This window comes from Hemiscyllium ocellatum, chromosome 11 (genome assembly GCF_020745735.1).
Source record: "Hemiscyllium ocellatum isolate sHemOce1 chromosome 11, sHemOce1.pat.X.cur, whole genome shotgun sequence".
Lineage (NCBI taxonomy): Eukaryota > Metazoa > Chordata > Chondrichthyes > Orectolobiformes > Hemiscylliidae > Hemiscyllium > Hemiscyllium ocellatum.
The window spans coordinates 66,742,694-66,753,632 of NC_083411.1; the positions used below are offsets into that span (position 1 = coordinate 66,742,694).

At 45.2% G+C, this 10,939-nt stretch overlaps 1 protein-coding gene across 1 annotated transcript in view; it reads right to left on the reverse strand.

Moving 5' to 3' along the window:
* The window catches only part of LOC132820051 (sodium- and chloride-dependent neutral and basic amino acid transporter B(0+)-like), a 36,800-nt gene extending 26,117 nt beyond the window's left edge, over window positions 1-10,683 (reverse strand). The window contains exon 1 of the mRNA XM_060831969.1: window positions 10,551-10,683. Coding sequence (XP_060687952.1) covers window positions 10,551-10,665 — 115 coding nt within the window. The 5' untranslated portion in view covers window positions 10,666-10,683. The remainder of the gene's footprint in view (window positions 1-10,550) is intronic.
* Window positions 10,684-10,939: the final 256 nt, after the last annotated feature.

Below are 10,939 nucleotides of genomic sequence, written 5' to 3' on the forward strand. Positions count from 1 at the left end.
GGTTGGGAGAACACTCCACACTGTCATTCCTCAGATCCTGCAACAGGATATTCAGCAAGGAGTGAGAAACATAGCCATCCTGGGTCTTCCCCCCATTCCTTATGGTGGTAGCAGCCTCAAACCCCAAAGCCAGCAGAGCCATTCCAAACTTCGTCCAAGTTCCTTAAATAGAAACGCTGTGTTTGACAGAATGGGTGTGACTTCCCCATCCACCTTCCTGGTTTGCCACTGAGATGCTGACACCGTAACTTGGAACCTTGGCAAAAACACAGAAAAGGAATCGTCAGATTCCATCATTGACAGACCCAAGGGGAGGACAGTCCACCCATGGTGTCATGGATAACAAGCCAGGATTTGATTGCTGAGAGCTGATCTAGAGGAGGGTCGATGAAGCAGTCTGTTCAGAAAATATTCCTTCAGTAACAATATTGACAGAGTTACATCCTGATTCTAAAGCCCAGGACCTGCCTCTGTTAAATGAAACAAATGCTCAGTAACACAATAAACATCCTAGGATTGGGAACTGAAGAGGTTTGGACAGAGATTAGCTGACTATTCACAATCTTTCATGAGCCGGCAATGAAAAGTAGAAAGGAGTGGAGCTCAACCAGTGAGGGTGTGGAGGTTGACATGAACAGCCTCAAGAATGGCAACTTGCTCGAGGCATTCATGTGTCCCAGTATGGACTGTGTGCTGCCTCAGGCATAGGCTCTGTGCTTGACACCAAGGGGAAACTACTTGTGGTCATTGTCTATCACTTGTAAGGGAAAGCTATATCATAAAAGTATGAGACAAGGAGATGCAGCATACAGTCCAGCCTGACCCCAGTGGAGAACATGGATAACACACAAGACACCATGGAAGCCACTTCTTCACTGATGATGAGGAAGGAGTGCTCACTCAACAGGATGAGATGATTTTGCTCAGAGGGCATGAAAATTTATCTGACAACACGAGGAGGCACAGTGCCCACGGAATACCTAGTGGGACTGGAACACAGTAACCATTGGCCTTCAATCTATCTGTTCTGTCATGCAAGTGAGGGTCTGACTGAACAGAAAAGAGCCTTTGAAGAAGAGATGAGGATCCCAAAAGGGTTCACAGTCACTGCCTAAGACGACACTGGAAGACTTGCCAGTAACACGAGGAGATTTGGTAAGCATATAAAGGTCATCTGTTCCTTCCAGTCATATTCTCCCCCAAAATGTCTATGGGTCCTCACAACATGCTGACAAAAGTACGAAAGACTTGTGCTCCAGAACTTGGCACTTCCCTAACCAAGTTGTTCCAGTACAGTTACAACACTGGTATCGACCTGACAATGTGGAAAATTGCCTAGGTATGTCCTGTACATAAAAAGCAGGGCCAATCCAACCCAACCAATTACCACCCCATCAGTCTAAGTCTCGATCATCAGTAAAGTGATGGAAGGTGTCATCAACAGTGCTATCAAGCAGCACTGCTCACTGATGCCCAGTTTGGATTCACCAGGGCCACTCAGCTCTGGACCTCATTACAGTCTTGGTCCAAGTATGGACAAAAAGAGTTGAATTCCAGAAGTGAGGTGAGAGGGACTGCCCTTGACATCAATCTGCATTCGACAGAGTATGGCATCAAGGAGTCCTAGAAAAACTGGAATCAATGGGTAACAGGGGGAAGATGATTGTGTTTGTTGGAGGTCAGTCATCTCAGCTCCAGGACATCTCTGAAGGGGTTCCTCAGGGCAATGTTCTAGGCCCAACCATCTTCAGCTGCTTCATCAATTACTTTCCCTCCGTCACAAGATCAGAACTGGGATATTTGCCATTGATTTTACAATGTTCAACAGTATTCACGACCCTCAGACACTGAAGCAGTCCATGTTCAAATGCAACAAGAACTGGATAATATCCAGGCTTGGGCTGACAAATGGCAAGTAACATTTGTGCCATACAAATGCCAGGCTATGACCATCACCAATAAGAGGTGATCTAGCTACCTCCCTTTGGCATTCAATGGCATTATATTACCGAATTCCCCACGATCAGCACCCTGGGGGCTCTCATTGACTAGAAACTTAACTGGACTCACCACATAAACACAGTGGCTACAAGAGCAGGTCAGAAGCTAGGAATACTGCAGTGATCAACTCACCTCCTGACTCCACAAAGCCTGTCCATCGTCCACAAGGCACAAGTCAGGAATGTGATGGAATACTCCCCACTTGCCTGGATGAGTGCAGCTCCACCAATACTCAAGAAGCTTGACTGGCATTATATCCACAAGCATCCACTCCCTCCACCAACAACACTCAGCAGCAGTATGTACTATCAACAAGATGCATTGTGTAAGTTCATCAAAGATCCTCAGGCAGCACCTTTCAAACCCATGACCACTTCCATCCAGAAGGACAAAGCAAATAATTGGGAACACTAGCACCTTCAAGTTCCCCTCCAAGCAACTCGTCATCAGGTCTTGGAAATATATTGTTGTTCCCTCATTGTCACTGGGTCAAAATCCTGGAATTCCCTCCCTAATGGCTTTGTGGGTCAACTGCAAACTTCAAACTTCAGACGAACTGCAGTCGATCAAGAAGGCAGCTCACCATCACCTTCTCAAGGGCAACTAGGGATGGGCAATAAATACTGCCCCAGCCCACACCACACAAAATGAATTGTAAAAATAAACCATGGTTCTGCCATTCCAATCATTTAATCTGACCTATCAACATCCTTTCTCCCCCCCAGCATTCCAACCCCAACATTATTGTGTAAATGCTGCCCTTCCACATTTCACATCAGCTTCGATGAAGAGTCATTTAGACTCCAAACATTAGCTTGCTTTCTCTCCATGGATGTTGCCTGAACAGCTGTGATCTCCATGAGACATCGGAGCAGAAATTAGCCCATTCAGTTGAGTTTGCTCCACTTTTCAATCACTGCTGATAATTTTCTCAACCCTATTCTACCACTTTAACACTTGATCCCCTTGACAATCAAGAACCTATCTATCTCCATCTTAAATATATTCAATAACCTGACCTCCACAGCCTTCTGTGGCAGTGAATTCATTAGAGAGAGCCATTACAGAGACATGAATGTGTGGCTCAAACACTAGTGAGAGAGTGCTGGGTTTTACACAAATAGTTGGGCAGCAGAATGTGAGGGGAGATGTGGTAAACTAAAGGGAAATGACAGGGCACTAGAGCAAAGTAACAACTTGAAGATTCAGCTTGTGACCAAACAATACAAAACATGTAAAAACAAGATTACACCAACTGACAAGGGCAGAGATTGCAAAATCATAAAAGATGGAGTTAAGGGGCAGCATGGTGGCTCAGTGGATAGCACTGCTGCTTCATAATGCCAGGGACCTAGATTCATTTCCAGTCTCGGGCAACTGTCTGATTAGAGTTTTCACATTCTCCAGGTGCACCAGTTCCATCCTACTGTCCAAAGATGCACAGGTTAGGCTGATTGGCCATGCTAAATTGTCTATAGTGTGCAGGGATGTACAGGTTAGATGGAGTAGCCATGGGAAATACAGGGTTTCTGGGAATGGGGATGGGGAGGGGTATGGGATATGTGCAGGATGTTCTTTGGAGGGACAGTTTTCACTCGATGGACCAAATGGCCTGCTTCCCCACTACAGGGATTTTATGATCCTATTAAGTAAAATAAGTACTTTTGGAGCCCTGAACTGCAGCGGGAACATCCCCAAAACTTGACCAGAATCCGCAGGTTCAAGTCCCAGGTTCCCTTCTAGACTCAATGTGCAATGAAATAGGATTAGAGTGGTGTCTCTCCACCTTGCAGGCTTCCTGCCTCTATTCCTCATTAAGGGCTTTTGACCGAAACATCGATTTTCCTGCTCCTTGGATGCTGCCTGACCTGCTGTGCTTTTTCAGCTCCACTCTAATCCAGACCCGGATTTCCAGTTTCTGCTCATTTTTACCAAATGATATAGGATTGACAAATCAGCGCATAGCAAGGGACTGTAATATGATCACAAAAGATCGTACTTCACATACAGTTTTTAAGCTAAGTATGGATGTGAGACTGGTATGGCAAATCCAGCTGGAGGTAATTAAAAGGACATGAAGGCAAAGTTGGATAAAGTTAATTGATAAAGAAGGTTTAAAGTTAGGATAGGAGAGGTGTATTGGCAGACATTTAAGGATTTACTTGATAATTCTTAGCAAGGATGAAGTGAGAAAAATCCATTGCTAAATAAGTAAGTAAAGAATAGTATTAAATTGAAAGAATTGTTAAACGATTCTCTGAATATTACAGGCAGGTCAGATGATTGGACAGATTTTAGAACATACGCAAAGGAGTCGAAGGGTGTGGTGCTGGAAAAGCACAGTAGGTCAGGCAGCACCCGAGCAGCAGGAGAATCGATATTTCGGGCATAAGCCCTTCATCAAGAATGACTAAAAATTAGTGAAGGTAAAGAAATTAAATATAAGAGAAAGTTAGCTTGGAATATAAAATTAGATTTTAAGGGTTTCTACAGTGCTTAAAAGGAAACAAGTATCTTAAACCAATGTTGGACTTCTGGAGGAGGAGTCTAGGGAACTAATAATATAAAACAAGGATGTAGAGGCATTGAATAGCATTTTTAGGTCTGTCTTCACTGTTAAACCCCACAAAAACCTTCCAAAGATATTTGAAAGTCAGGGCAAAAGGAAGGGAAAAAAGTAAAGCAAGTGTGATCATCATGAAAACATGTTGGGAAAACTATTAAATCTAAAATGGACAAGTATGTGAGATGATGACAAAGTGATAATAATATTGAATGAGTAATCCAAAAAAAACTGAATAATGTTTGGAGAAATGAGTTCAAAAAAGGATTGGTGGGTCACTGTTGGTTGTCATTTATAAATACACGATTTGGATGAGGATATAGAAAGCATGGTTTGTAGGTTTGCAGATAACACCAAAATTGGTGGGACAGTGATCGGTGAAGAAAGTTATCTGAATGCACAATGGGATCTTGATCAGCTGGTCCAATGGGCTGAGGAGTGGCAGATGGAGTTTAATTTAAGTAAACACGAGATGCTGCATTTTGGTAAGACAAAGCGAAAGTGAGGACAGCAGATGCTGGAGATCAGAGTCTAGATTAGAGTGATGCTGGAAAAGCACAGCAGGTCAGGCAGCATCCAAGGAGCAGGCAAATCGACACTTCGGTCAAAAGCCCTTCATCAGGAGAAGCCAAGCCAGGGCAGGACTTACACAGTTAATGGTAGGGCCCTGGAGAGTGCTGTGAAACAGAGACCTCGGGATACAGATATATAGTTCCTTGAAAGTGGCATCACAGGTAGACAGGACGGTGAAGAAAGCAATTAGCACAGTTGCCTTCATTGCTCAGAACACTGAGTATAGGAGTTGGGACATCATGTTGCGTCTGTATAGGACATTGGTGAGGCTGCCTTTGGAGTACTGTGTATGGTTCTGGTCACCCTACTATAGGAAGGATGTTATTAAATTAGAAAGGGGGCAGAAAAGATTTATAAGGATGTTACCAATCATTAATAATGTGGATAAAAAAGGACTTTTCCCGAGTGGGCATTGGTTTGAGATGAGAGGGAAAGACTTAAAAGGAACCTGAGGGGCAACTTTTTCACACAGATGTTGTGCGTATATGGTATAAACTGCCAGAGAGTGTGGTAGGTGCTGTCTTAACATTTAAAAGACATTTGGACAGGTGCATGAATGGAAAGGTCTAAAGGGATATAGGTGAAACGCTGGCAAATTGTTTTAGTTTAGTTTGGGAAACCTAGTCAGCATGGACAAGTTGGTTCAAAGAGTCTGTTTCCATGATGTATGAGTCTACGAATCTCGCCATGGAAAAACTAAAATACAATAAAAGTTTTGAAATTAAAATGTCACCTCATGGTTGATCATCATAAAAACACACAAGGTTCACAAATGGCCCTTTAAGAAAGAAATCAAGCATCCATACCCAGCAGTCTGGCCTGCATGTAACTCCAGAATAACAGCAATGTGATTGCGTCTTAACTTCCCTCTGGTCAGTTAGAGATGGGCAATAAATGGTGACTTAGCCAGTAATGTCCACAGCCTGTGAACGACTAATAAAAACCCCAAGGATCTCATAACCTATAACCTATAGTTTTTCCAAACTATAGAGACAGCAAACACGGGGGTTGTAATGTCCCAAAACTTCTACATTTTCGAAAGATACAAAGTGATTGGAAGTTAGCGAATAACACCCGTGCTCTAAATAGAAGGGATGCAGAAAGCAGGACACTTTGGGCCTAACTTATCTCATAGGGAAGTTCTTGGAATCCCTTAAGGTCAACATGGCTTTGTAAAAGTGAAATTATTTTAATGTGTTAAGACAGCTCATTCAGCAAGTAACAAGCAAAGTGAATAAAGGAGAACTTGTAGATATGGTGCACGCGGAGTTCCGAAAGGCTTTTGACACATGAAAGGCTACTGTACAAAAAAAACTCATAATGGAAGTGTTAATACATTAAGATGGATAAAGAATTGGTCAGCTGAGCAAAAGTTGGGTTGGCAAACTGTAACTAGTGGGAGTGCCACAAGGATCAGTGCTGAGGACTCAAATACTTACAATCTATACCAAAGACTTCAATGAGGGGATCAAACATCTTGTCACTAAATTTGCTAATGACATAAGGTCAGAAAATAAATTGTTGAGAGGATGACAATTCTTTACAAAAGGCCACAGATAGATTAACGGAGTGGGCAAAAATGTGGCAGATGGAGTATAAGGTGGGAAAGTGTGAGCTTGTTTACTTTGACAGGAAGAGGAGAATAATGACATCGTATTTATATGTAAAAGGAAAGTCATTATAGTCTTACCAAGTCAAAGGGCTGTTCTCTCATTAGTGTTTAACCTGAGGGCCACCAAGACTCACGTGAAGGGAGAGGTTGAGAAGGAGAGTCCTTCATGGTACCTTCACCTGTGCAGGAATTGAACCCACACTGTTGGCATCACTCGCCAGCCATTCAGCCAACTGAGCTAATCAACTACTCCCTATTTATATGTGGAGAGGCATGATACTCTGCAGTATAGAGGGATCTAGATATCCTGGCATCATGAATCACAAAATATTAATTACACAGGTTCTGGAAAAGATTACAAAGGCAAAAAGAAATGTTGCTTACTTAAAGGGAAGTGGAACAGAAATGTAGAGAAATTTTACTGTAGTTGTACAGGGCCTTGGTAAGATCACATCTGGTCTACTGTGTATAGTTTTGATCTCCTTATCTGATATTAATGTTATCGAAGCAGTTCAGAGAAGGTTCACTTGACACATTCCAGGGAAGAGGGTTTATCTCATGAAGAAACATTGAACAGGTTAGGCCTTTACACAATGGAGTTCAGAATGAGTAGTGAATTTTTTATAGGTCTTGAAGGAACTTGATTGGGTGGATATTGGGAGGATGTTTCCTCTTGTGGTAGAGACTAGGTTAGGGGACACAAAGTAATGAATAATAAGTCTTGTTTCTAAGATGCCAGACAGAAGAGTTTGTTTTATCTCTCCGTGAGTTATTATCCTGCGAAATGTTCATCCTCAGAAAACAGTGGGGGTTGAGTCACTGAATTCATTCAAGTGTCTTAGATTGTCAATGGACAACTGAGTCAACATCTGTCATAGATATGCAGGAAAGTAGAACTGAGGACACCATAGATAGGTCATCACCTCATTAAATGGCAGAGCAAGCACGCGGGCCAAACAGCCTTATCTTGCTGGAGAAAGTGAGGACTGCAGATGCTGGAGATCAGAGCTGAAAATGTGTTGCTGGAAAAGCGCAGCAGGTCAGGCAGCATCCAAGGAACAGGAAATTCGACGTTTTGGGCATAAGCCCTTCTTCAGGAATGAGGAAAGTGTGTCCAGCAGACTTGGGGGAGGGGCGATGGAGATGCAATAGGTGGAAGGAAGTCAAGGTGAGGGTGATAGGCCGGAGTGCGGTGGGGGCGGAGAGGTCAGGAAGAAGATTGCAGGTTAGGAAGGCGGTGCTGAGTTCGAGGGATTCGACTGAGACAAGGTTGGGGGAGGGGAAACAAGGAAACTGGAGAAATCTGAGTTCATCCCTTGTGGTTGGATGGTTCCCAGGCAGAAGATGAGGCGCTCTTCCTCCAACCGTCGTGTTGTTATGTTCTGGCGATGGAGGAGTCCAAGAACCTGCATATCCTTGGTGGAGTGGGAGGGGGAGTTAAAGTGTTGAGCCACGGGGTGGTTGGGTTGGTTGGTCCGGGTGTCCCAGAGGTGTTCTCTGAAACGTTCCGCAAGTAGGCGGCCTGTCTCCCCAATATAGAGGAGGCCACATTGGGTGCAGAGGATGCAATAGATGATGTATGTGGAGGTGCAGGTGAATTTGTGGTGGATATGGAAGTATCCCTTGGGGCCTTGGAGAGAAGTATGGGAGGAGGTGTGGGCGCAAGTTTTGCATTTCTTGCGGTTGCAGGGGAAGGTGCCGGGAGTGGAGGTTGGGTTGGTGTGGGGTATGGACCTGACGAGGGAGTCACGGAGAGAGTGGTCTTTTCGGAACGCTGATAGGGGAGGGGAGGGAAATATATCCCTGGTGTTGGGGTCCGTTTGGAGGTGGCGGAAATGACAGCGGATGATACGCTGTATATGGAGGTTGGTGGGGTGGTAGGTGAGAACCAGTGGGCTTTTGTCCTGGTGGCGGTTGGAGGGGCGCGGCTCAAGGGCGGAGGAGCGGGAAGTGGAGGAGATGCAGTGGAGGGCATGGTCGATGACGTCTGGGGGGAATCTGCGGTCCTTGAAGAAGGAGGCCATCTGGGCTGTACGGTATTGGAACTGGTCCTCTTGGGAACTGGTAAACCGACTGACTCCCACAGCTACCTGGACCACACCTCCTCCCACCCTGCCCCCTGTAAAAACGCCATCCCATATTCCCAATTCCTTCGTCTCTGCCGCATCTGCTCCCAGGAGGACCAGTTCTAATACCGTACAGCCCAAATGGCCTCCTTCTTCAAGGACCGCAGATTACCCCCAGACGTGATCGACTATGCGCTCCACTGCATCTCCTCCACTTCCCGCTCTTCCGCCCTTGAGCCCCACCCCTCCAACCGCCACCAGGACAGAACCCCACTGGTTCTCACCTACTACCCCACCAACCTCCATATACAGCGTATCATCCGCCGTCATTTCCGCCACCTCCAAACGGACCCCACCACCAGGGATACATTTCCCTCCCTTCCCCTATCAGCATTCCGAAAAGACCACTCCCTCCGTGACCCCCTCGTCAGGCCCAGCAACCCAACCTCCACTCCCAGCACCTTCCCCTGCAACCGCAAGAAATGCAAAACTTGCACCCACACCTCCTCCCTCACTTCTCTCCAAAGCCCCAAGGGATCCTTCCATATCCACCACAAATTCACCTGCACCTCCACATACATCATCTATTGCATCCGCTGCACCCGATGTGGCCTCCTCTATATTGGGGAGACAGGCCGCCTACTTACGGAACATTTCAGAGAACACCTCTGGGACACCCGGACCAACCAACCCAACCACCCCGTGGCTCAACACTTTAACTCCCCCTTCCACTCCACCAAGGACATGCAGGTCCTTGGACTCCTCCATCGCCAGAACATAACAACACGACGGTTGGAGGAAGAGCGCCTCATCTTCCGCCTGGGAACCCTCCAACCACAAGGGATGAACTCAGATTTCTCCAGTTTCCTCATTTCCCCTCCCCCCACCTTGTCTCAGTCGAATCCCTCGAACTCAGCACCACCTTGCTAACCTGCAATCTTCTTCCTGACCTCTTCGCACCCACCCCACTCCGGCCTATCACCCTCACCTTGACCTCCTTCCACCTATCGCATCTTCATCACCCCTCCCCCAAGTCCCTCCTCCCTACCTTTTATCTTAGCCTGCTGGACACACTTTCCTCATTCCTGAAGAAGGGCTTATGCCCGAAACGTCAAATTTCCTGTTCCTTGGATGCTGCCTGACCTGCTGCGCTTTTCCAGCAACACAATTTCAGCCTTATCTTGCTCCATGCTCCTAATTGAATTTAGCACCTCAAACAGGGCTAAAATGAGATACCCTAAAAGAAAATGAGCATTTCTTTCTCCTCTGGTTCTAGCCCTCTTGAAACAAAGATCAGTATTCCACTGGCCTTTACTGATCAGTTCCCAAATTCAAATCCAATCAAGATGAATTAATGAATTGAATTCATTACATCTGACAGCTTACAGACTGGAACAAAAATGAAAATAACAATGTTATAAAACTTCAACTGTTTCGCAAACATTATCAACTAAACAGGTCAATGCCATCCCTAACCTGTCTGGTTGATGTATGCCTCCAGTGTTGCATCATGTAATTAACTCTTCCTTTTCTCAAGAACACCTCATGCTGTAAGATCGCCCACTTTCCAGGATAAATATGTTATAACTGGCACCATTTGTCATGTAATTTGTTGTCACTGGTGTTTGAAATTTTGAGCCTGCATTGTTTGTCACGGACAATGCATTGGACTCAATATTCTTATTAATTCAATGCTTTCTATAGTGCTATATTTTTTTGGATTTCTTTACAGTACCTCCTCCATTTCTGAAAGCCAGGTACGGGAATCTCCAGACATTGCTCAGACCCACAGCACAGCCGATCACCGATAGAAAGTAGTCAGTCTTGGAGGACCAGTTACCTCGTTCCATGTTCTCATCAGCTTCACCCACATGTTTACTGGGGGCTGCCTGGAGGAGAGGTGAGAAAGAAAGAGGGAGCTTAAGACTGATTCAGAAATCAGACTTCCTTGACCAGAACTCTTATATACATCTGCCAACAGAAATACAGCAAGGAGATTCATCTTACCAAGGTGGGTACATTTCTAAGCAGATTTGAACAGCTCAAACTACTGGTGTCTCAGAAAACTAGCAGAACCAATCGAGAAACAATGTCTTAGATTCTCATCCTCAGAAAACAGTGGGA